The following is a 27,328-nucleotide window of genomic DNA, read 5'->3' as shown; positions in this document are numbered from 1 at the left end:
TTTTTAGACCTTTTTTTCACAATACAGTACAGTAGTTAAGAATGCTTAAAATATTGATTGCTTGTGGCTTCTCGTTTAACAACCAACGACCTGGTTGTTGGAACAGAACCTGGTCGTTAAGCGAGGAGTACCTGTGTTTTCTTTTATAAGGTTTTAAATTGTTGCAAATAAAATATAAACATTTTTTGTGAGGTTTGTTTTAGGCTCCATGTACACTAGCGTTTTTTTTTTTTTTTTTTTTTAAGCTCCTAGAAGCTGTTAGCATTTATTCTGCTCCTAGAAGCTAAACAGTGTTATTTTATGTGTCCATGTACACTACTTTAGGCTATTAGCATTTTTTTGAGCTTCAGTGTCTAGTAGCAGAAAAGAGTTTCTTGGAGCGTTTTTCCAGCAGAAAAAAATGCTGAATGCTCCTAACTGCTTCTAAATGCTACTAAAAATACCCCTAACCGCTTTTTTTGAGCTTTTATTTTTTTTTTGTCTTCATGTACAGTACTGCAAAAATGCTAATGCTCCTAAATGCTTCTAAAAGCTACTAAAATGCTACTAGAAGCTGGCATAAATTTTATCAGCATTTTTCATTCAGTATTTTTTCTAGCTTTTTTCTGAGCTTATGAAAAACGATCGTGTGCATGGAGCCTTAGATTATGATTTCAGATTCCTGGATATGTACTCTTAAAGGAATTTTAAAAATGGCATATTTTATTTTTGCAGGTCCTGATGTCTAGTTGCTCCCAATGCAGAGCTTGTGATGCTCTGGTTTATGATGAAGAGATTATGGCAGGATGGACTGCAGATGATTCCAATCTGAACACTGTATGCCCATTTTGTAAAACCACCTTCTTGCCTCTCCTTTACATTGAATTCAAGGATTTGCGTGGCTCTGCTAGGTTCGTTGATAATTGTCTGAGTATTGGGTTGTTTGGGATTGGAATGTTTTGTTGGACCTGTTAGCAGTTGTTGCTCTGTTTTCCAACCGTCCATTTGCATTGCTGTTGGACATCCTGACAGTGTCTAAATTATTGTGTCCCTCAATGGACTAGAAAGAAAACAGGAATTTGTACTTGCTATAAAAAAACTTTCTTGGAGGCCATTGAGGGACAGAGGTCCCACCTTTTTGTGTTTTTTTTTTTTTTTTTTTTTTAATGCTCGTGGTACTGCTTGCTACAGAATAAGGCATACTAAGTATACTAAGTAAAGTATGAGTATACAAAGGTATTCACAATTCTGCCCTGAGTTACATTTCCTATCTCATCTCAAACTATCACCCAAACTGTCCTCTCTGCTCCTCCCAAAACCACCTCCTCTCTAGCTATCCTGTCTCCTCCTCCCATGCTCGTCTCCAGGACTTCTGATTTTCTGGAACGCTCTGCCTCAATCTGTCTGACTGTCTCCTACTTTGGCCACTTTTAGGCGATCCCTGAAATCTCATCTCTTCAGGGAAGCCTATCTCACCTCCACCTAACTGAACTTTTTATTCTTCTGTCAGCTCACTCTTCACAGCTATTACATTTTGTACCACTTGCTCCACCCTATTAGAATGTCTTATAGGCAGGGCCCGCTTAACCCTCTTGTGTTTTATTGTATTGTAACTGTATTGTCTTCCTTCATATAGTAAAGCGCTGCACAAACTGTTGGTGCTGTGTAGTCCTACGACTAGTTTTGTTTGCCAGAGTCCAATCCTTCTGTAGGCAGCAGTTTAATCCAACAGTACCTAAATTCATGTATCCCTCAATGGGCTGTGGGAAAATAATTTTATGGTAATCATAGAAATCCCATTTTTCAGTGCTTGTTAAAAGTCCAAAGATGTTTTTACACCAGCTCATTAATAAGGCCCATCTATTTATGTTTTGTTTTTTTTTTCCAGTTTTTTTCTCAAGCCAGGCAACTCAGGGGACAGTCTGCATGGCAGTAACCATCAGTCAACAACAGACACCACTCATCATAAAAAGGAGTCTTCGCCGTCCACCACTGACACAAACCATGTGACTGAATCTCTGCCTCCACTTGCAACAGCAGAAAACACTGCGCACAGGTAATCTGCTTTTTTCAGTGCGTTCATACTGTTAAAGGGTGAAACTATGGTATTTTTATTAAAATATACTACTGTTCTCATTTATTAGTTTTCGATGGTTGTAAGGGAACATACATGGGACATTGGTTCTGCGTGTGACTAAGCCATACACAAGACTTTTCTTGTTCAGCCTTGCAGGCTGAACAATAGAGAGTAATAGATTTCCCTATCCACGTTAATGAAATGGACAGAGGACACTCTACGAAAAAGTGACAGCCATCCCAATTTATAACGAACCTTTGCAGTAAGCACATGGAAGGACAACGCACATCACAAACAAAGATTTCCCAGCACACTAGCCAGCCTTCAGAACAACCAAATTGATCCTGTCTAACAATTAATGTTAAAAAACATTAAAAAAAAAAACATTTGCTTACACACATTTGAAAATATATGTGTAAGCTGCAGTGGCCACGTTAAATCTCTTCTGTATACTGCAGTCCTAACTCTTTAATTTTCAGAGTCTCCTAGATAAGAGCAAATGTAGCAATAGATAGGTTAAGGGCAGGTGTGCCTGGAGGGAGCCAACCCCTCCTTAAAGGCACAGGGATGCACATGATGCCCAGCAAGAGCACAATGCCAGCAAAGGTATCCAGTGCATCCTCACACCCAGTTCAACTAGGTGTACAAAAAAGTGGCAACCACCCCAGCCTATAACCAGCCTTTTCAATAAAGGTGCACATGGAAGGGAAACACACATCACTCTATTTGGTTGTTTTGCAGGGTGGCTGGTAAGTCTGCTGGGAAATGCTTTGTTTGTGTTGGATGGAGGATACTCCCCTGCCGAATATTTTATTTTTTTATTTATTTCAGGTACTTGTATAGCGCCATCAATTTACACAGCGCTTTACATATACATTGTACATTCACATCAATCCCTGCATTCAAGGAGCTTACAATCTAAGGTCCCTAACACACATTCATACATACTAGGGCCAATTTTAGACAGGATCCGATTAACCTACCAGCATGTCTTTAGAGTGTGATTGCATTTTAGCAGCCGCAGCTCCCATGGCTGTCAGAATACCTGTACAGTGACTGCATCTAATTGGTTGCAGTTGCTGTTTGGCCACACATTTTCCACCCTGGTCCTTCGATTTTTAGGGTGATGTTGATAGGCCAGTGCAGCAAGAATCAGATTAATCTCAAGCTGTGTATGGCCAACATTACCTGTCCTTTTTCTTGTAAATAACGCCATTCCTGACCACACCCAGATAACATCTCACAGGTGGGATCTGGGACCCATTAAAAGTGCCAGTTTTTGTGCTCCGTGTAGTGAATTGTTAGTGTGGGACTCCCCAAACAGGAGCCTGTGCGCAGTTCATGTGTATGTATATTGTTTTAAACTTTCATTAGCAGCGTGCAGTCAAATACAAGGCTGCATCCACAAAGATAGAATGTGTCAAAACCATCGTCTCTTTCAGCCACATAATTTTATTTGGGGGCTTTTCCTTTGCTACAAATAATAATTATGGAAAAAAAAAGTCAATAGTCAATACCGCTTAATAACCTAAGCCAGTAAAGCATTAGGATTTTGATCATTTTACTTTAAGGTTCTGTCACCTTGCCCAGGCAGCACCCCCTTCCCCACCTCTGATTTCAGATGGAGGAAAGAGCTGTGAAGGAGCACAGGCAGATAACAGACGACATGATGCCTGAAGAGAAAACTATTGTTATTGTCAAGTAGAGATGGGCTTGGGCGTGTTCGAAACCCCACATGCCCGATCCGGACAGGACGCTGACACTGCACAGGGCTAATCACAGGCAGTGAGACATTTCCCAATCTGTGCAGCTGCGGACCAGGAAATGTCTCACTGCCTGTGATTAGCCCTGTGCAGTGTCAGCTTCCTGTCCGGATCGGGCATGTGGGGTTTCAAACGTGCCCGAGCTCATCTCTGTTGGCAAGGTAAAGATTTTAGTTGTTGGACCTTTTAAAAGTAGACAGTGTTTTTGTATTTGGGGGTAATTGTTTAGCCCTGTTTAATTTGAACCACTTTTTCTAGTTCCAGTGACATCCAAGATGCAGATACAAAGCCTTCAGACAAAAATGGTACTCCAAAACGAGCTGCCTCTCTTACAAGAAGCCACAGTGTGGGTGGACCTCTTCAGAACATAGACCTTTCACAGAGACCTTCTCATGGGGTGTCCACTGTTAGCCTACCTAACAGTCTTCAGGAAGTTGTGGTATGTCTTTCTGCTTGTTAGCTTGGTAAAGCAAATTTCATTTTTGAACTTTCTGAAGGCCTGTGACCTTATGGTTAATTGCCAGGTTATAGGTAATGCTTTGAGAATTAGATCATTTTTAGATATTTCAATGCAGAATGTCTTTTGGCAGATCACCTACCCACTGCACATCCAATTTCTGAAGTATATATATCTTTCTTCTGGCACTAATTCATTCAGAAGTATGTGTGGAAGAAAGCTTGTTACCTTTTCTACAGGGAAATAAAGCACACTAGTTAATCTGAGCAAACAGAGCACTTTTATCACTTGTTCTTTAAAGAAAATATAAATGGAGAAAATTCATAGGATGCTATTCCTGATAAATTTCAGATAACTACGGTAGATTGTTGCCTAGACACTGAAAGGATTGGGAAACCTGTCTAGATGATCTGTGTGTTAAAAAGGAAGAATGCCATTGATTTTATAAGGGGGATGTGTGGCATGCCCTGTACTTTTTTCACTTCTGTCGCTCTACCCCTCCCCTTTTACTATTTGCTTAAGATGCCAGCTGTCAAAATGACAGCCAGCAGTTGCTGTGTAAATGCAGCAGTTATTACAGCAGCTGCTGTCAAAACAGTAGACCTTCTCACACAGTGTTTATAAATACTGTTTAGGTGATTCAGAGATACAGAGTAACATTGTTACTTTTGTATTTACTCTGTTTCATTCATCTGCAGGGCAAAGGGATGAACTTCGATCTGCATATGTTGTCGGGTAATGCAACCTGACAAGATTTTTTAAATAAAATGTGTTCCTATTTAACTTCTTTGTAATCCTTAGTTTACCATAATAAGCCCCAATTAACTCCTCCTTCCACTTTCCCCTTAGATATTAATTTCCGGCTTACTTTTTGGTTTATTTCTGTTTCTGGCTAACTGCACCTTCATAAACCTTTTGCCTCTATCAACCATAATCATAGTAGCAGATTTCTCCAAGCTCCCTGTCCTAAACATGAAAAACCACTAGATGTCACAATTGTACTGTATTTAATGTGTAGATTGACTGTATCTTGTCTGGGTTTCTGATTTTTTTTTTTTCAGGATCCTTTAGAAAAGAGGCACAATCCTCCACCTGTTTCTGTTCCTTATCTAAGTCCACTTGTGCTGCGGAAAGAGTTGGAGTCATTGCTTGAGAATGATGGCGACCAAGTCATCCATACAGCTACTTTTATCAATCAGCATCCCATCATCTACTGGAATTTGGTGTGGTATTTTAGACGTTTAGACTTGCCAAGCAATTTACCAGGGCTGATACTGACATCGGAGCATTGCAATGGTGGAGTCCAGGTACAGTAAGTCATTACCAATTATGCTTTATAAAAGCTTGGAAAGAGTTTGAATGGTATAATATTTTATAGTGTAAACAGGCTACTTGGGCTATTTTTTTTTTTAATATGTAGCTAAGTTATACAATGTATAGGACATTGCTTTATTTTAGTTGTAAATAACTTGGTAAAATTTCTGCTTTGATTTTTTTTCCTTTAATCAAGACTCTTTTCTTAATGCTGCTGAAGCTTTATCTATCTGATCGCAGCTTTCCAGTGCAGTCTTCCTCAGCTTAGGATGAAACCCTGGAAGTGTCCTTTCAACAGTGGGTGCCACGTAGTGTGCCTTCCTGACTCACTGGCAATGCTTCAGCGCTCGCCCTGTATCTGAAGGCTGAGTACGTGAATAGGCAAGTTGGGTCAAACACCATGAGCTACCTCATTTATTTTAGTCTCTGGACACCTTTAATCCCCATTCCAGTCGGTGTTACTGCGGAAGGGCTAAACGCTGTAGGACTGATTGCTGACTTTATTGGATGAAGTGTACGTGGGTGCTCTGCACTATTTCTTGTCATGCAGCATTAAGTAAGCATCTCCCTGCTGCTGTTGCTCCTGCATGAAACAACAATCTTTGACCGGTTCCTGTTGCCTGCCTGCAGTGAGTTTGGCCATCCGACCCTCAGCTGCTACCAGCTGTCTTGGTTTTGTCAATACCTGAGGCCTTGCCGCTTACCCTGAGCTCAAATGTTGCTTTACTGCCACGCAGTTGTAATATGTCTGATTCTAGGCAGGGGGGCACAGTGTAACTGTATCAGGTGCCCCCAGCTCACATGCTATCAATAATTCTGGGACTGTTTGCAATGAGCCTTCTGGGTACCAGTGTCTGCAGTCTGGAATCATGGTATCCTCTGATTTTTGAATCTGCATCATCCTGAATCTTCTAGGACTCCATTAAGTTGGCTGGATCATCTCCTCTTGCAGCTTCTAACACTGTGTCATGGGGCCCCTTAAATATTCATTCGGGTATTTACCAAGGTGCTGACCCCTGTACTAGACCTTCTGCAGTATCATTGCAACTCCATTTTAGAATACTTGAATGACTTACTGTTGAAGGAAAAGTTGACGTGGACTCTTCTGGATAACCTCAAAGTTCAATGTAGAGTTACAACAAATGGGATGGATCCTAAACTTCAAAAAGTCATATAAACCTACAACTTGTTTTTGGGTTTAGTCCTGGGCACAGTTCAGTCAAAAGCATTCTATCCAGAACAGGATATTCAAACAGTTTGGTCTCAGATTCGAACCCTTCTGTCTAATATCTGTGTCTCTGCTTTTACATGAGAGTTCCAGGTCTGATGGTAGCCTCTTTCAAGGCAGTTCAGTTTGACCTGTTTTTATTCCAGATGTCTACAATGCAATATTCTGTTGACATGGGTTAGGTTGATCCAGTCTCTGGTAAACTGATTTGTTTATCACTGAGGACCAGGTTGTCCTTGTGCTCAGGAATCCAGCTCTGGAGTCAAGGAAGTCCTTCCTTTCCATCTTTTGGAAAATCCCCATGGTAGATGTGCGCTTGTTGGGTAGGGGAGTCCTGGGCACTCTGACCTGCCAATTTGGCAGTCTCTACAGCTTTGGACTAGTTCTTCATTCAGATCCAATTGAACAACACCACAGCAGTGAGGTACATAAATGAGGGAAGAGGAGTAGATTAGATCCAGTCCTGGGCAGAACTTCACGTTTCAGACATGTACATTCCAGGTGTAGACAACTAGCAGGCAGGCTTTCTCAGCCAGCAGGGCCTGGATCTGGGATGCTCCTTGCACTCAGACATGTTCCAGAACCTGTGTCAAGGGTGAGAGCTGCTGGATGTGGACCCTCCTGGCTTCCTGATTTAACAACTAACTGGATAGATTTCTCTCTAGGTGCAGGAGTCCTCTAGCTGAATGAGTGGATGTTTTGGTGGCTCAGCAGTTCAGTAAACACTCATCTATGCCTATACTCCTTTTAAAGTTCTTTCTCATCTGCTTTCCAAATGATTGAAATGGAGGGAATTCCGGTGATTCTCATTGTCCTGGAAATGGCCTGGGTGAATGTGGATGCCAACTTGGTAAGACTCCTGGTAAATGCTCTGTGGGTTCTGCAGATCATCAGGATGTTCTGGACTGATTTGCCATCCTGATTCATGGTCTCTGACTTTAATGGCATGGCTGTTTGAAGGCCAGGTTCTAAAATACATGGGCATTTGCAAGTCTGTGATTTTTACAATGCTGAAAGCTAGGAAGTCTACTTCTTGGAAGGTTTTGTCACATGACACATAGAAGGCATTCTGTTTTGGCCTGTCACTCCTTTGATTAAGATCTTTGTACAGGAGGTCTCCCACATAGCTTCCTCTGACCATTCCTCTGTGACTTCATAGGATTTGAAACCACCAGGCGAGTGTCTGACTGATGGCCTTATCCTACTAGAAACCACTTCTGGTTTGCATAGAGAAAAGATGGTGCTTATGTTCATAACAACTTCTTGCCTGAGGTAGTTTCTGCCTTTCACCTCAACAGGACATTGTTATTAATCCCAATGCCTGGCTACAGTTCATCAAAAGGAAGATTCTTTTCGTTGTCTGTATTTGATTTAGGCTAAGAGAGTCTCTCTCAGCCACTGCTTCTTTCATGAAGACTGGTACCTTTGTTGTCATAATAGAAAAACCCTGCATGGGTACACCACATTCTCATTCCACCATCAATGGGTGGCTTAGACAGGCTGTCGTCTAAGCTTATGGCCCCAAGGATCAGGCAGTGCGTTATGCTATCATGGCACACTCTACTAGATTAGCAAGTGCTTCTGGGGCTTTTTGGCATTTTGAGTGCCAACCGATTTTCTTTTCAGACATTATGGCCTCATCTGATGCCAGCTTCAGGTGTATGGTCCTTCAGGCAGCTGTTTGATTTTTAGCCAGGTCTCAGTTCTCTGTTTTCTTAAACCTGTTAACATTTGTTTGCTGTGTTGCATGCCCCTCAATTGGCCTGCTTTAAAGGGGCACAGGAAGTTTTTTGGCTTCCTGTGTCCCTTAATGAGCAAAAAAGTAAATAGGATTTTTGTGCTCGCTGTATAATGCTTTTTTTGGAGTCCATTGAGGGACAATGGTTCTACACCTTTGTGTTTATTATTAAGCTTTCAGTACTGCTTTGCTACAAAACTGAGACATATTGGGAGTGGAAGAGGTTATTCTAGGCTGAGCTACAGTTTTGTTTGCCAGTGTCCAAATCTCCCGTAGGCTGCTGTATAACCTGAAAGTTACACTGCTTGTGTCCCTCAATGAACTGGATATTTTGGTGAGTACAAAAATTCTATTTTAATCCCCTCCCATCTTCTGTCTGTAATATAACATTGCCTGTTGAATGTCTAAGGAAGAGGAAATGTTAATCTACTCCCCTTTACAGCTGTCTCATACAGCTTCAGGTCTTGAATAATGTTTAGATTGAAAGAAGTGTCTCGCCAGGCTAAAATAAAGAATAACGTAACTGCAAGTTATCCCTATTTTTTCACTTTCCCATAATGCCCATTTTTTTTTCTACCAAAAAGCTAATCCCTCTAGCACGATCAGAAGCTTCACCGTCCCATTAACATATTTCTGTGAAGACTTCCGCCAGTTTGTATGCATGGTTTGTGTCTTGCTCTGACAATTTTCAGTCCAGATTAATGTACAGTTTTTCCTTCACTCAATTTTTACTTTTTGGTATTCTTTAGAGAGCTGTCTGCAGCTTACTAGGGAAAGGACAAGCAGGGAGTGTTGTCAGTTATGTGAGTGCACAGAAAAAGGTATTTTGTGGGGGTTTTTGGGAGAGTTTTACAGACTGCACAGAGGAAATTGAATACAATTATAGAGGTACCATTTTGGACTTGCTTTGGATGTTGCCATTTCTTCTACTTTAAACAGTATCAAGTATACAGTGTTAAAAAAAAAAGTGTCGCTTATGTCTTAGGTTGGTTTCACGCTAGTTTGCAAAGCCTGGAGCAGAAATACAGCCCCAGAACATGTACCTTTTTCAAAACAAGTCACATTAAAGCGGTTGTATACCCCTTTACATTTTACCTACAGGTAAGCCTATAATAAGACTTACCTGTAGATAAAATGAATATCTCCTAAACCTGTACGGTTTAGGAGATATTCACCTTGCATGAGGACGCCGACATCAGCGGCGCATGCGCAGTGAAGGTCTGGCAAAGGTCCGGTGTATCGTGCCGGAACGGGGGGGCTCCTCATGTGCGGGAGTGATGTCATCAGGACAGGAAAAACGTTAACCCCCACCAGATAAATGGGTGGTCCTCCAGGCCCCATGTCAGTATTAGTGTTTCCTGCGTACGGTAGGGTAACAGGTTTCCTGGTGCTGATTCCCCTAGGTCTCACGAGCAGGGATCCTGTGGCGTTTTTGGGGTGGTATTCCTACCTTCTCCTTGTCCCAGAGTGGCACATCCACCAGGGGAGTAGGTTTGTGGCTGCTGTCCCTGCTTCTCAGTCCATGGGGAATGCCAGTACCGCGGTGTACATCGGAGCTCCGGTCCACGAGCCGCATGGTGGCAGTCGGCTGTTCTCTCCCTGTTAAACAGCATGGCTGGAGTGTACAGGGGAAGAGAGAAAACCGCACGTGTGAAGGGGCGAAACTTATGCGTTCCAAGCTGGCCCACAGGAAGTATCTGGCAGGATCACTTCCGGGGCGTGTGACGTCATCAGTGGGCGCCGGAGATGTTCGTTCCTGTCTCTAAAAATGGTGCGAACAGGGACGCTGGGAGACTGGTTTTTAAAATAGTGAAACCCAGCAAAGGCTGCGGACCACTACAGGAGCGGGATGGACTCCTCAGCAACACCTGCACAGGTAGTGGAAGCAGGCCCTAACACCAGCACCTTACAGGTAAGCCTGAAGTGTATTTTACTTGCTTGCACATCCTCTGAGTGGTCTACCCCTTGTAACCAGTAGGGACTAGGTTAAGGGGGCACATTTTCGTTTCCTCCTGCACGGGGTGTTATGGAGTGTATGTGGCATAAAATTTATTGGGATCATTTGTTCTCTTGCAGGCCAAGACTCAGGACAAGGCCCAAGCGCAGGAAACGTGTAGTTTGCGGAAGCAAATTGAGCTCCTCCTGGAGCAAAGCAGTTTGCCGCACCTGTATAGACAGCCAAGTTAAGGATGACCCGGTAGTCTCCTGTCAGAAAATGCTGACTTTTGTTAGAGATGAGCTTACGTCCACGTTTAGCTTGTTTAAAATTCGAATTAATTGACAAAATTCAGGTTCCCTCAGAGGGTCCATCTCCTGTTAGGACTTCAGCCGGTCCTAGTGCTCCACAGCAGAGTGCAGAGAGTGAAAACTCTGAGGCTGAAGCCGGATCTGCCCAGTCTTCTCCGGAAGAATCGGGGTCAGATACAAGGCTCAGGGAAAAAAAATTTGCAAGGGGCTCGAGGTATAAGTTATCATTGAAAGATATCGATGACTTATTAAAGGCTGTCTATACGACACTTGATATAGAAGAGGACAAGGTACAGTTGTCTAAACATGACCTTATGTACAGAGGTTTACATAAGAAAAAGGCTAGAGTTTTTCCCGTGCCTAGTTCCCTTCTTGATACTATCAAGCTGGAGTGGGAAAATCCAGAGAGAAAACCTTTCTTTTCCGGTAACCTAAAAAGAAGGTTTCCATTTGAAGAGGACACAGCGCAGCCATGGAACAAAAATTCTTTCAAACATTTCTAAAAACTGGCGATACCCTTCTTCACAGAGCCTGGGACTCAGCCATTAAAAATCTTAAACCAGCTCTGGCCTCCACGTGTGTAGCCAGAAATTTAGAAGTACAGTTGACACAAATACAAACACACTTGTTTGCAGGTACCTCTAGAGAGCAGATTCTGAAATCTTTCCCTCTCCTCTTTCATACAGTGGGGTTTTTAGCTGATTCTTCCGCAGAATCGGTAAGAATGACATCTAGGTCCTCAACCTTCGTGAATTCGGCCAGAAGAAGCCTATGGCTTAAAACCTGGTCAGGCGACGCTGCCTCAAAATTGCGCCTATGTGGTCTTCCATTAACAGGCGATCATCTTTTTGGCCCAGATCTGCAAGAGGCGCTGGAATGCACGGCCGATAGAAAAAAGGCCTTTTCAGAGAATAAGAAAAAGGCAACAGCCAGAAAACATTTTCGTGGCCAAAGTAGGCAGCAAGGTCCTAGAGAAAGGGACAATAGGCCCAAAAAACATTGGACAGGGCACAAGGGCAGAGGCAGAGGGGGGCATCTTGTTTAACCCTCCTCAACAACCCACCAAGCCACAGTGACTCATGTCTCCCAGTGGGAGGAAGGTTGAGGGCTTTTCTCCCACAGTGGGCAGCAGTCACCTCAAGTACATTCTTCCTGGACCTAGTGACCAGTGGGTACAGGCTGGAATTTTCTTGCCAGTCACCAGAGCGATTATTACGAATTTTGCTCAGTAGACCAAAAATTTTTTCTACCGCAGGAAAAGGTCTCAAAAATTATGCAAACAATGTCAGCTTTACAGACCAATCAGTCAGTCTCCCTGAGAGAGGTTTCAAGAGCAGTGGGTCTGATGACCTCTTGCTTTCCTGCAGTGCCATGGGCAAGATTTCATCAACGCCCATTACAGCTGTTTCTACTAAGGGACTGGGACGGAGGCGCAAGTTCACTGGAATCAAGGGTCTTGTTACCCTCCAGGGTAAAGAGAAGATTGTGGTGGTGGAGGACACACCTAAACATAACAAGAGGTCTACCATGGTCCATTCCTATTTTCCAGAGGATCACAACGGATGCGAGTTCCTGGGGATGGGGAGCACACCTCAGAAACACAATGGCACGGGGAGAATGCTCCTCAAGGGAAGCAAGAGTGTCATCGAATCAGAGAAAGCTTCTAGCAGTTAAGAGAGCCTTGCAGGCATTTCAGACACAATCTCCAGATTCTATCCGACAATATCACTATGGTTGCGTACCTCAACAAACAGGGAGGTACGAGGAGTCGGATATTTCAATCTGTCGCCAAAGAGATTTTATCATGGGCAGAAGGGAATCTAGCTTCAATTACAGCAGTGCACCTGAAGGGGACACAAAATGGTCTGGCAGATTATCTCATCCGCTACTGGGTATGTCGAGACAATTGGTCCCTTCAACCCGAAATCTTTACGGGTCTCACCAACAGATGGGGATGTCCTGAAGCGGACCTGTTCGCAGATCAGAATAATCGCAAGACAGAGAAGTTCTTTTCTCTGAACCCAGCGGATCAATCATTGAGGATCGATGCTCTGGTGAATCCATGGCCATTCAGCCTCTGTTACGCCTTCCCGACGATCAGGCTAATTCCGTAAGTCCCTCGGAAGTTTCTTCTAGAAGAAACAGATCTGATCCTAATAGCCCCCTTTTGGCCCAAGAGGCCATGGTTTTTCCTATTACAGAGTCTGGTGTTAGAGCCTCCACTGCGTCTTCCAAAGAGAGAAGACTTATTATCGCGGGGTCCAGTGTCGCACCCACAGGTGGTTTCCTTAAACTTGATGGCCTGGCATCTGAAGAAAAGATACTAAGTGCCAGGGGTTCTCTGACAAGGTAGTCAAGACCCTGGTAAATTGCAGAAAGCCAGTCACTGGAGCCATATATAGTTACATAGTTAGTAAGGTTGAAAAAAGACATTAGTCCATCTAGTTCAACCTGAGTGAGTGTGGGTGCATGTCTACAATTATCCCTATCCCTGTACATTGTGTCTCATTAAGATGCTCATCTATTATATTATTATTTTTTATTTAAGATACCCATATATCGCTGTCAATTTACACAGCGCTCCACACATACATCGCATGCTCACATCGGTACCTACCTTCAAGGAGCCCACAATTTAAGGTCCCCAACTCACATTCATATACTAGGGCCAATTTTTGGACAGAAGCCAATTAACCTACCAGCATGTCTTTGGAGTGATATTCCAATCAAAGATTAACTTATGATGTTCTTTCAATTTTAGAATTTTTTCAAGGTGTGTCAAATCTCGTCAAATGTCTACCTTAAAGTTACAGGCGGCAGCTATCTGTGTTTTTCTCCAATTTTCCCACTATAGCTAGATTCTTCAAATCAATTTCTGGGTCCAGGCCAGTAGTGGTTAGAAGTTGTCCAACCTGGCACCTGTCTCTGGTGCTTCAAACTCTGTTAGAATTCCCTTTTGAGCCCCTAGAGGATATTTCAGTTAAGTTATAATTTTTCTTGTGGCAATTACCTCAGCTCGTAGGGTAAGTGAGTTACAGGCCCCATCAGTGAGGGAGCCTTTCCTCACAATTTTTAAGGATCGGGTTGTTTTGAAAACTGATACAGGATTTCTGCCTGAAGTGGCCAGTACATCCACAGATCCCAAAACATTGTACTGCCAACCTTTTGTAGTTTGCCAAAGGGCGACCAAGAAAGAAAATTCAGTTTTGTAGACATGAGAAGAATTCTTCTCGTCTACCTTGAGGTCACCAAGACCTTTAGAAAAACACACACCTTGTTTGTTCTCTTTTCAGGAGCACACAAGGGAAAAGAGTGCATCTAAAGCCACCCTGGCTAGATGGATAAAGCAAGCTATTTCTGAAACTTACAAAATTAGGGAAGTTCCTCCGCCTTTTGTCACTGCGCACTCAACAAGAGCCTTGTCTGCGTCTTGGGCTGAGAGGGCTGGAGCCTCACCAGAATAAATTTGCAAGGCTGCCACATGGTCCAGTTTTTCAACCTTCATTAAACATCGCCTGGATCTCCTATCTGCTCCGGAGCAGGCGTTTGGTCGTAAGGGCCTTCAGGCAGTTGTCCCTCCCTAGACTGGTAAGTTCTGGCTTATCGTCTCACGGGCTGTCCTGGAAGACGCTTAGAGAAAAGCTGAGTTATACTTACTGGTAACTCCTTTTCTGAGAGTCTTCCAGGACAGCCGGATTCTCACCCGGTTTTGTCTTGAAGTTATGTTTAGTATGCATATGTTTTACAGGGACGTCCTACAGTTCTTGAGAATACTGACATGGGGCCTGGAGGACCACCCTTTTATCTAGTGGGGGTTAACGTGTTTCCTGTCCTGGTAGGAGAAGCCCTAGGTCTTATGGGCTGTCCTGGAAGACTCTCCGAAAAGGAGTTACCGGTAAGTCTAACTCAGCTTTTTTTTCTTCTGGGTATACAACTGCTTTAAAGTACTGAAAACTCTGAAAATTGAATTGGATATTGGCCTGATACATGGCATGCTATAATTTGTTATTCAGAACATTATACTTAAAGCATCTCATATTACATAAAGCATTGTGCCTTACTGAGAAATTTGCTAAATATTTTTTCTTTTTGTTAACAGATCTCCCAGTCATCCTTGTCGCAAGACAGCAAGTTGGTTTACATTCAGTTGTTATGGGACAATGTTAACCTACACCAGGATCCCGGGGAGGCCCTCTATATAAAGTGGCGAAACCTGGGTAATAAGTTCTGCAGTGATCATAACTGTTTTTGGTCATTCCTAGCAACATTTTCTTTTTCTTTTTTTTTTTTTTTGCCTAATTCACACAGGATTGAACTTGCAAATTTTACTCAAAAGAACAGTATGCACAGCAAGCTTTGAGCAGCTTTCTTGAAGCCCTTAAAGCACTCTTCACTTCCACTCTGAAGGGTGAGAATTAAACACAGGTCTTTAATGGAAGTGCTACCTATCTTTTTAAGCAAGTTATTAGAAGCCTTCAGATCTTTTTTTCAGGCAATGTTAATTCTTGCTTTAATAATTTTGTCTTCAGATTCGTGTTCACAATTGAAGCCCATGTGACCTAGCCCTTAGGATTTCTCTATACTGGGGGGAGCATTGCTTATAAAATAAACTAGGGAAAAAGAACAAATGCAGAGTTTCTTATCTTGTGAGATGGTCCTGCAGAACTCAATAGAAAGCTACTGTGCAGACAGCTCCCTGAAAATTTACCAGTGGTAGGTAAACACCAGAAGCTGTGATGGTGGGCTAGACGGGTGGGACTAAAAGTGCACTTATCCTTTGGAGTTGGGATGTAATATTCATAAGTGATTAATTCTAACATTAGATGCAGAAAACTTCCAGTGTGCTGGAATATATCTTACATAGTGGTGTAGTTGATCTGGTGAAACAGTGATCCACTGTAGACAGGAAAGTACTGGTACTCTTGGGTGAAAATTACTCATTCAATCTTCCAGGTTAATTTTAAAAGATTTTTATGTACAATTGTGGTCAAAAGTTTGCATACCCTGGCAGAAATTGTGAAATTTTGGCATTAATATTAAAGAAATGACTGATCATGCCAAAAAATTGTCTTTTATTTAAGGATAGCGATCGCATAAAGCCATTTATTATCGCCTAGTTTTTAGGATCCTTTTTAACTTATACTGATAACAGAAGTCACCCAAATGGCACTGCCACAGGAACTGCTTGGGATACAAAGAAAAACCCACAGGTAACCTCAGGAGAAATAGAGGCTCTGGAAAAAAATGGTGTGGTTGTTTTTAAAGTGTTAACCCCAAAAAAATATGCAGATCCTGGTCCTTTAACCACTTGCCAACCAGCCGCCGTCATTATACTGTGGCAGGTCGGCGCGATCCCGCGAACCATCGTAGCTTTACATCGGTCCCTTAAAGCAGGATAGCAGGCGTGCGCCCGCTGCACAGGGGGGTACCGGGGATCGTGGGCACGAGAGGCAGAACAGGGACATGTGTGTGTGTGTGTGTGTGTGTGTGTGTGTGTGTGTGTGTGTGTAAACACACACACATCCCAGTTCTGTGAGGAGAGAGAGATTGTGAGTTCCTACGAGCTGGGAACCACAATCTCTCATCTCCTATAGTCAGTCCCATCCCCCACAGTTAGAACACACACATAGGGAACACAGTTAACCACTTGATCGCCCCCTAGTGTTAACCCCTTCCCTGCCAGTGACATTTATACAGTAATTGGTGCATTTTTATAGCACTGATCACTGTATAATTGTCAATCGACCCAAAAATGTGTTCCTATTAGCTAGGAACCACGATCTATCACCTCCTCTAGTTAGTCCACTCCCCCTTCAATTAGAATCACCTCCCAAGGAACAAATTTAACCCCTTGATCGCCCCCTAGTGTTAACCCCTTCACTGCCAGTGATATTTTTACAGTAATCAATGCATTTGTATAGCACTGATCGCTGTATTAATGCCAATGGTCCCAAAAATGTGTCAAAATTGTCACAGATCACCGCCATTACTAGTAAAAAAAAATAATAAAAATGCCATAAATCTATCCCCTATTTTCTAGATGCTATATCTTTTGTGCAAACCAATTAATATACGCTTTTTGTGGCTTGTATTACCAAAAATATGTAGAAGAATACATATCGGCCTAAACTGAGGAAAGAATTAGCTTTTTTGAAAAAAAATTGGGGCTATTTATTTATTTATTTCAGGTACTTATATAGCGCCCTCAATTTACGCAGCGCTTTATATGTACATTCACATCAGTCCCTAAACCCTCAAGGAGCTTACATTCTAAGGTCCCTAACTCACATTCATACATACTAGGGACAGTTTAGACAGGATCCAATTAACCTACCAGCATGTCTTTGGAGTGTGGGAGGAAACCGGAGTACCCGGAGGAAACCCACACAGACACAGGGAGAACATGCAAACTCCAGGCAGGTAGTGTCGTGGTCGGGATTCGAACCAGCGACCCTTCTTACTGCTAGGCGAGAGTGCTATCCACTACACCACTGTGCCGCCGCAAAATATAAAAACCGCAGAGATGATCAAATACCACCTAAAGAAAGGTCTATTTGTGGGGAAAAAAGGACATCAATTTTGTTTGGGTACAGCGTCGCACGACCACGCAATTGTTAGTTAAAACGACGCAGTGCCGTATCGCAAAAAATGGCCTGGTCATTGAGCAGCCAATTCTTCCGGGGCTGAAGTGGTTAAAGCGGATTACACAGCACAGCATTTGTGCTGTGTAATTTGCCCCCCTCTAAACTGTAAAAAAAAAAAAAAACCCTGAACTTGCCACTTCCTGTATGCCCTCTTTAAATAGACCACGATAACTCTGCTTCCTGTATGCCCTCTCTAAATAGACCACGATAGCTCCGCCCTGATCACCATGGTCAAAGTGTGTCCCTCTGTCATATGCTGCCATCTCTGTTCTCCACTCTCCCCCCCTCTTCCTGCCTGTCATCCCCCTCTGTGTCTGTCTCCGGCTGGCCCCGCCCCCCGCTGCTATTCTTGTAGAATAAAATGTTAAAAATTTCACTGCCAGCCTCTCCATTAGAGGCTGGCATAGCACAGTGTCTGTAGTTTTAAAAACAAGCAGTGTAAATACCTAATTTCAGCTGTCTTCAGGCTGCCACTTGACTCACAGCTGTGAGACACGGCTTCTACGGAGGGGACGAGAAGCGATGTGATTTCCCCGGCTGATGTCGGAGGGAGATCATGGCCCCTCCCTCAGAAGCAATAGATCAGAGCTGTAAAGCGGCCGCGAGAGACACAGTGTGCTCTGCCAGCCTCTAACAGTGGGACTGGCTTAGTTTTATATGGATGGGTTAACAAACCCTTTAAGGAGCACAATACGATGATACTTGAACAAAAAAGAGCTGCATTGTGAAGTTGCCAGAAAGAAGCCTTTACTGTACAAGTTCCACAAAAAAGCCTGGTTACAATATGCCTAACAACACATTGACGTGCCTCATTGGCTTTTTTGTGGCATTGGTGCAGCTCAACCATGCAGCTCTTTTTTGTTCAAGTATCGTTGAATTGTGCTCCTTAAAAGCCACACCGTCTTTTTGGAGAGCAGCCTGTATTTCTCCTGAGGTTACCTGTGGGTTTTTCTTTGTATCCTGAGCAATTCTTCCACCAGTTGTGGCTGCAATCTTTCTTGGTCTACTTGACCTTGGCTTGGTATCAAAAGAGCCCCTAATTTTCCACTTCTTAATAAGTGATTAAACAGTACTGACTGGCATATTCAAGGCTTTTGATATATTTTTATATCTTTTTTCATCCTTTTCCACCTTTGTTCATTACCTTGTTACGCAGGTCTTTTGACTGTTCTTTTATACCCCCTCATGGCTCAGTGTCTAGCCTGCTTAGTGCATCCATGTGAGAGCTAACAAACTCATTGACTATTTATACACATACACTAATTGTGATTTAAAAATCCACAAATGTAGGAAATTAACCTTCAATTGCCATTTTAACCTGTGTGCACCACCTTCTGTGTCTGTACCAAGGCCAAACATTCCAGGGTATGTAAACTTTTTACATGGGTGATTTCTGTTGTTATGATTTAAAAAGGATCCAAAAAACTATGTGATAATAAATGGCTTCATGTGATTGCTATCCTTAACCGCCTTGCGCCCGCCGGCCGTCAAATGACCGCCAGGTGGTGCAGCTCTCGTTCTGGGCGGGCGTCATACACACCGCTACACCGATCACGATGTAAACCGGAAGAGCCGTTGATCGGCTTTTCCTTACTCGCATCTGATAGACGCAAGTAGAGGAGAGCCGACCGGCTGCTCTCCTGACGGGGGGGGGGGGGTTTGTGCTGATTGTTTATCAGCCCAGGACCACCAGGGATTGGCACCACCCTGGACCACCAGGTATGCCACCCTAGACCACCAGGGAAATGCCAATCGGTGCCCAGACAGTTGCCTATCTCAAATGCCTGGCCCATCTCAAATGCCTGCCAGTATCAGTATCCATCAGTGCAGCCTATGAGTGCCCATCAGTACCACCTATCAATGCTGCATATCAGTGCCACCCATCAGTGCCTCCTACCAGTGCCCATTGTCTGTGCCCATCAGTGCCACCTCATTGGTGCCACCTTATCAGTGCTCGTCAGTGCCGCCTTATCAGTGCCCATCAGTTAAGGAGAAAACGTACTTATTTACAAAATTTTAGAACAGAAACAAAAGAAAAACTTTTTTTTTTTTTGTTCATAATTTTAGGTCTTTTTTTATTTGTTTAGCAAAAAATAAAAACCCCAGAGGTGATCAAATACCACCAAAAGAAAGCTCTATTTGTGAGAACAAAATTATAAAAATTCTGTTTGGGTACAGTGTAGCATGACCGCACAGTTGTCATTTAAACAGCGACAGCGCTGAAAGCTGAAAATTGGCTTGAGCAGGAAGGGGGTGTAAGTGCACTGTATTGAGGTGGTTAAAAATAATTTTTAGGCATGATCAGACATATTTTCAATATTGATGCCAAAACTTCACAATTTCTGCCAGGGTATGCAAACTGTTGAGTATGACAGTATACGAGGTCTGAAGGATGCCTCATTGTAGATAGGCTGAAATGTCAGAGCTGCTGTGGGGGAACTGAGCTCAAGCTGTGTTGGCAATGCTAATTATCTTTTCATATAATAAGTTAAAGAAGTATAGCCAAAGCTATTTTGGCCATACTTATGGATCACAGGACTGCAGTTCGTTCTGCACTCCTGTGACCTGTTTTCAGCCAACAGGCTAAAGCTCAATCGGCCAGTCCAGGCTTGGGAAAGTTGCTAACTTTACATTCAGGATCCACCCTGCTGCTGGGACTGACAGCTGGCTCAGCCTCTTGGCATGCTGCTCTCTGTGTATCGTGGGGTTGTAATGTCTTTTTTAGAGTTTATACAATAAAGCCCATTTTCTCTGAAGTCTGGAGTGCGGTCTATCGGCCCACATTCTTCTACTATGCCCAGGCCACGGACTGAACCAGCACCTTTTCATTCAGAGAGGGGGTTGTTTCACCAGGAGTGGTGCTGCTCTCTCATCATTGTCTGCTGAGAGACTGAGCCAGCCGCCCCCTCCACAGCCCAGCACTTCAGTAAATGCTGGAGGGGGCAGAGCCGAGAGCCGTGACTGACAGTCACCACCTCTTTGAAGGCTGAAGACTGAAAACTGAGTGATCAGCGGTCTTTGATCACTCTACTCGGTCTGCGAGGTGGTGGGAGACAGCTGCAGCTGGGATCGATGCTGCAGCCGGGATCGATGCTGCAGCCATCTAGGTGAGTATGATTGTTTTCATTTTTTAAAAGCCATACTTCTCTTTTAACCAGGCTTTCAGAAGATGGCAGAGGCAGGTTTGGATCAGTCCAGCTATAAGTACTTTATTTGTTCTGCTAGTTAGTTTAAGTTAATATCGTCCTGAGTATTTATCCAATGCAGTATTTTTAGTTGCAACTATGAATAATTAATGTGTTTGTAGATATGAAATGAAATGGTGTTCAAACCTGTTATCAGTTTCCAGGAGATATGCTCTGAGTTTACAATAGATAAAAACAAATAAAAAAAAGGCCAGAAACCCTAGGCCATTACCCTTTACAATGTAAACAGAGACAAAAAGCTTGTAAATTATAGTTTTAAAGGGGTTGTAAAGTCAGGTTTTTTATCTTAATGCATTTTATGCATTAAGATAAAAAGCCTTCTGTGTGCAGCAGCCCCCTAATACTTTCCTGAGCCCCATCTCTGTCCAGCGATGTCCACGAGTGTCTCGGCCATCCGAGACTCCCTCCTGATTGGCTGTGACACAGCAATGGCGCATTGGCTACTGCTGCTGTCAAAGTCAGCTAGCCAATCAGGAGAGAGAGAGGGGGTAGGGCCGGGCCGCGGCTCTGTGTCTGAATGGACACACGGAGCTGTGACTCGGCTCAGGTGCCCCATAGCAAGCTGCTTGCTCTAGGGGCACTGAACAGGTGGGAGGGGCCATGAGCACAGAAGAGGGACCCGAGAAGAGGAGGATCGGGGCTCCTCTGTGCAAATCCACTGCAACAGAGCAGGCAAGTACAACATGTTTGTTATTTTTATTAAAAACGCACGAGACTTTACAATCACTTTAAGCTTGATAAGTGATTGATACTTATATAAAATTATATTTCACCAAATAGAAAACTAACCCAGCCTGGGTAATTGCTGTATGATTTTCAAAATGTGATTGACTAAACAAATATTAATATATTTATTTACCAGAATCCATTAAGAAGACGGGAGCTCCTATCCCAAAGGAACTTCATGAAATCAATCATTTATTAGAGAGCGTCACTCTCAGTATACAGCACAATGATGTTCTGAGGCCTATCGGCCTTGTCCTGCAAAAGTGTGGCTCGGGGGCTAAACGGCAAAGGTAAGTTGTTGGTTTTTACTGTGATTTGTATTTTAATGAGCTATTAAGTTATAAATCCTACTACAAACATATTTATTTTTTGTAATTACATAGAAGCATTTACAGAGAAATACTGTACCTGTCTTTGGTTTCCCTGGGGAGAGAAAATATTGATATTGGTAAGTGAAAAAATATTTTTTAATATTATATATTTAATATAATACTATTTAATATTTTAAAAGCATTTGAATGTTCTTGGTTCAGCTTTGTGTTAACGTTTTATGATCAGAGGCATTTAAGAACTTATGACCAGAGTAGGTCTTCATTTGTTACAAATCATTTGTGCATCAGCGAACATTAGTTATGTTTAGATGGCAATTTTTAGTCCATCCAAGATTTGCCTACTCCAAGGCTGTTTTACCTAAATGGCCCATTAAGTCCAGTAAAGCAACCTACCTGCCATCTTCATCAACTGAATGTATTGAATGAATGGTTGTCCTTGTTCTCCATTGCTTGTATACACAGTGACTGTGACACCCCCATGCAGTTCATTAAACACTTCAGTCCCGGTTCACATAGGTGCGATGCGGGAGCCCTGCAAATCCAAAGCGAGTTCCCGCATCCAAGGAAATCCAATGGAAACAAAGAAGAATGGCGGCACATCCGGAAGTAAAATCAAAAGAATTTATTGAAAGTCCATGAAATCAAGCGAACATGACAAACCTCAATCCAAAAATGGTGCTCAGTGGACGCGTTTCACACAGACGTGCTTACTCCTCACAGTGATAAGTAAGCACGTCTGTGTGAAACGCGTCCACTGAGCACCTTTTTTGGATTGATGTCATGTTCGCTTGATTTTATGGACTTTCAATAAATTCTTTTGATTTTGCTTCCGGATGTGCCGCCATTCTTCTTTGTTTCCATTGGATTTCCCTGGCTGCGGACCAGGCAGGCACCCGGATCTCTTCAGCAGCTCATCAGATCCTCACAGGTGGCTTTGAGTGGTGTGTTCCCAGCTCTCTCTCACACATCGGATTCCCGCATCGCACCTGACTCTCGCAAGGAAGTTCACACTGCCATTTGCAAACTGCTGGGATCATCAATACAATGTTAATGACGCCCCCATTTAAGTTTGCATATCGCAGTGCATACTGACAGTTTGGACAGAAATCGGATCGCATGGGTGTTAACATCCATGCGATCAGATTCTGGTGTGGACCAAAAAAAGGTCCTTTGCGAGTTTGGTCCGAATGCGATGCGAATGCAACCATACAATCTGTATGGCTTAAATCGCATCGAACACATCGCATGTGATTTGCACAGCGGTGCGAATTGCATGCAATCTCGCACAGCGCACCAATGTGAACCCCTCAAGCAGCTATGCAAACCCTCACTTTATGTTGCTGCAAATGTCACTCAGGCAGGCCGTGTCTGCACCTGTCTCTATAATTTACACCTGAGCATTTTCTGGCTCGAAGCTCAAAGGTGCTCAGCAAGCAAAATCTCATTAATTTCAGTGGCCCCTGTTCTTGCTCAGATGTGAGCAGGAGCCATTGAAATGAATGGGATTTTTATTGTTGAGGGTCTTCAAGCCTCACGGTTTAAGCTACAAAAACGCTCAGGTGTTAATGCAGCCAAAGCCTGTAAAATGTGGAATGTGCTTTTTGCTGCTGTTTTGTGCCTCAGTGAATTGGATAATTACTTGTTAAAGTCTATAGTACAAAGTCAGGTTAATCCTAAAAGCAGCAAAGAGAGGAGATGCATGGAGGAACTTCATATCTGTGGATTATCATGTTGCTATGGTTACATGCTTATGTTACGCTAAAGCCTTTATTAACCAAACTCAGTGGAGATGCCCCTAAAATCTCAGCTCATATGCTCTGATCTTTTCTTCTAATTTTAGAGGCATTCGACAATGAATACAGACTTGCTTATGAAAAACTTCCATCTGAGTTTCTCAAAAAAATGCAGAAGATTGATGCGCCTCCAAGCAAGAACGTAGAGTACTGTCGAGCTGTTTTTGGGGCCCCTTTGATTTGAAGAATCCCTTTTTGAATTAATTTGTTTCATTCCTTGTTATATGTTCAACACAAATGTAAAAAAACAGAATGCCTCATTTCTGCTCAATCTCCCGGGAGCATGGACCCAAGTGGAATGGTTGCATTTCCTACACATGACAGGTTAATCTGCTGTGCAAGGCAATATAAGCAACTGCTACTTCTACTTCTCCTTTTTAAAATGAATGGAAGGCTTGAACAAGAATGATCAAGATGCAAGTATAATGAGATTTCCATCACACTGCCACATTCGCCAACCTTCAGATGAAAAATTAATGCTGAATTTAAGTTATACAGCACAAGCATTTTCTGACCTAACATTTAAATTATTTAATTTTTTTATTATTATTTACAATTTAAAATTGACAGGTAGCACCGACAGTTATGCCATTCTGGTAGGCTCACCTTGTAAAACTTTGCAATGTTATTAACCAGCGAAACTTGGTCTGCCTTCTTTTGACAATCGTCCATCCAGACACTTGACTATATCCATGGCACCCTTATGGGCCAGGTAATCTACATATAAGAACATAATAAATATATATATATATATATATATATATATATATATATATATATATATATATATATATATATATATATATATATATATATATATATATATATAAAATATGCAACAGTGGCTCCTTTTCAAGAAAACTTTTTTTTTTTTTTTTTTTTTTTTATGAAATTCCTGCTTTCAGTGAAATGATAACTTTAGCTTATTTTATGGATGATCATTTTATTGCATAGTGCCTTATGGGTGTTGTTGCCCAATACCAGCCCTACCCACTTTCAGACTAAGAATGGCCATGACATTTGTCAGTACAGTACTGTACAGTTTGTATATTTTACTGCCATTGAGGAATGTAGCAAGTCTGAAACCACAACAATTTTTTTAAAAATCCGGACCAGCCAGACACGAGCTTTGTGGTGTACTATAGCCGTTAAATATTACAAATTAGGATCACCTTCCTGTAATGGTATCTTAGAAATAGTTTTACTATAAATGCTGCATTTAAGTGCCTTAAAGGAAAACTCTGAGATGAACACTGTCATCATTGCTAGTCATTCATCTGCAAATTTAATTGATGGTTGTCATGCTGAGCCTTTGTCTTCAGTACTTTGTGCAACTGACCTGGAAGAAGCAAATAAGAAGTTCTGAGTTTACTCTGACTTTCTTCATCAGTAATTTACAAAGTGCTGAAGACTGAGACTAAAGCTGCCTATACATTAGTCAGTTTTTTTTCGTTCAACCAGCGGGTTGAATGAAAATAAAACTGACCTGATTCCCCCATCCAGATTGTAGGTGGGTTGGGGAACCCTCCCTGCTGCGCTATTGTATTGTGACAGCGCGGAGACTTCCCTGTGTCAGAATACACTGTTCAGCACTGCAGGCTATAGCCTGCAATGTTGATTTAGCAGCTAAAATCAAACAGGACAGTTGTACAGAAGTTGATTGGTAGATCGACTTCTTTTCAAGTACAGTGCCCATATATGGATTGAAATTCGGCCAGGCCCTACTTAACTGGTTGAATTTCGATCAATGTATTGCCAGCTTTAGTGTAATAGCCAGGCATCTCTTCTTCAGAAGGAGATGGGCAATATATTTGCCTTCCTCCATGTTTCCCTAGAACTTTGTGAAACAAAAGCTAATCCCAATATGCACCAAAACTTCCTACACTTAATGTGATCTTTCCTTATCTGAAACTCTCCCCTAGATATTGTGTGCCTCTCATAACTCAATTCAGAACCGTTCATCCTTAGGCCTGTGTGATTTTCAATGGCATCACCTATAGTTCCATTTAAACTAGACCTGTCTTAAAAGAAATGTAGATGCTGCCATGCCATTGCTGACTTTGTTAGTTATTGGTTCCCTGGCTGTGGCTTTGTCATTTTAGCTAGTTTCTGGCCCAGAACTGATATGTGGTATGTGAAGTAATAATTACCAGCCTGCAATGCTTGTTCTAAGACATTGGCTCCTACCATTGGTTGAGCATGGAGTGACTTCAACCAAAAGCCAGCAGTGGCAGCTGCTGTAATTCTGTTAAGACATGTTCTCTTTAAGACTTAAGGTTTAAGCTCTGTCAAACATGCACTACATCAGTGTTTCTCAACTCCAGTCCTCAGGGCGCCCCAACGGGTCATGTTTTCAGGCTTACCATTATTTTGCACAGGTGATTTGATCAGTTTCCCTGCCTTAGTAATTACCACAGCTGTTTCATTTGAGGGAAATCCTGAAAACATGACCTGTTGGGGCGCCTTGAGGACTGGAGTTGAGAAACCCTGCACTACATAATGGGGTTAGTATATCGACATGCTGCAAATAGTGGTGTGTGTGTGTGGGTAACACATAACCAATGAGAGATCAACTTATTTTAGTTTAACTACACTAAAATGCTGAAACGTGTTATCTAGTTGGTGTGGTTTACAGCACAATATTGCTATTTGAAGGCATGTTTCTTTAGACACTACAGAAGATCAGGGTATATCCCTTCTAATACTGCATGGTAAAGCCTTTGCTTTTAAGCCATGTTCAGTGTTACATTTTTCTACCTGAGTGCCTACGTGTAAAACTTAGCCATTGATGGGACAGTTTGTTCTGGAGGTTGAGTTAGTAGCAGAGTATAAGCAATGTAGCAGATGAAAATCACGCATACTTAATGCGGTATGGCAAAATACAGTTTAGCTTGACTTTTTTTAGATTTATAATTCATTACTGTAATCACTTTTGCCTTTTCATTAACATTTCTGTCAGACAATGCATACAAGTGTAGTTATATTGTAGTTGGCTTTGCGTGCCATCCACTGCTGAGAGAGGCGATGGCTTTCATTTTGGTATGTCTTTCCTATGCTCCTCATTATTATTTACCTACCAAAAGACATTTGTTTTTAAAGTTGCAGCTTGTTTTTCTCATATACATTTCCTCAGGTATGTGTGAACTGAGGACAGAAAAGGTGTAGAATTTGTGTGTCCATTTTTAAGAAAGGAAATTTACGTGTTCATTTCATATATACTATAGGACTTCATAGTAACCAATCAGAAATAATTTTATTTTTTCAGCACAGAATAGGCAGGCCCATGAATACAGATTTCTGATTGTTGTGGAATACTGTGTGTCATGTTTTTTTTCTTTTTAAACTAACTTTATCAAATGACCCATAGTGTGTGGGTCGATTCTATTTAATTTGGTAAACTATGTAAAGTTAACAAAAGGGCTCTCTGTTGCTCAGAGAAACATATATTGTAGCAAACAGTCTCTCTAGTATATGCCTTATTTACATGTTGCCTTTTTCGGGAACTGTTGATTTTCAAGTTCTGAATTTGTTCTTGAAAAGAAAATATTATGCATAAGGAACCATACCACAACCTCATGTCAAAGCGATCAGTAACTCCAAAGATAAGCAGCTGAGACATAATATACAAATATCAACTTTTTCTGTAAAGGTTGCGCATAATCCATACCACATCTTCCTGAACTTCCCAATTGGTTACCTAATAGTATGGGCAGCCTCTGGAATACGGTGGAACCAAGCTCAGATTTTACAAAAAGGCTGAGCTTTAAATAACCATAGTTGCCTTTATTTCTGTATATTAAAAGGTAACTTCTGATTATTTCTTT

General features: G+C 42.2%; 1 protein-coding gene across 2 annotated transcripts in view; it reads left to right on the top strand.

The window, feature by feature from the left end:
• The window catches only part of DENND4C (DENN domain containing 4C), a 245,983-nt gene extending 221,718 nt beyond the window's left edge, over positions 1-24,265 (top strand). For both annotated transcript variants that reach the window (XM_073636528.1, XM_073636518.1), the window contains 8 exons: positions 715-890; positions 1,868-2,035; positions 4,078-4,258; positions 5,338-5,583; positions 14,903-15,020; positions 21,516-21,669; positions 21,763-21,827; positions 23,552-24,265. In XM_073636528.1, the coding sequence (XP_073492629.1) occupies positions 715-890; positions 1,868-2,035; positions 4,078-4,258; positions 5,338-5,583; positions 14,903-15,020; positions 21,516-21,669; positions 21,763-21,827; positions 23,552-23,688 (1,245 nt within the window). In that variant the 3' untranslated portion in view covers positions 23,689-24,265. The remainder of the gene's footprint in view (positions 1-714; positions 891-1,867; positions 2,036-4,077; positions 4,259-5,337; positions 5,584-14,902; positions 15,021-21,515; positions 21,670-21,762; positions 21,828-23,551) is intronic.
• The last annotated feature ends 3,063 nt before the right edge of the window (positions 24,266-27,328 follow it).

This window comes from Aquarana catesbeiana, linkage group LG01 (assembly GCF_042186555.1).
Source record: "Aquarana catesbeiana isolate 2022-GZ linkage group LG01, ASM4218655v1, whole genome shotgun sequence".
In the NCBI taxonomy this organism is placed as follows: Eukaryota; Metazoa; Chordata; class Amphibia; order Anura; family Ranidae; genus Aquarana; species Aquarana catesbeiana.
Note: the sequence above shows the minus strand (reverse complement) of the source record. Positions and strands in the feature narration are given on the sequence as shown.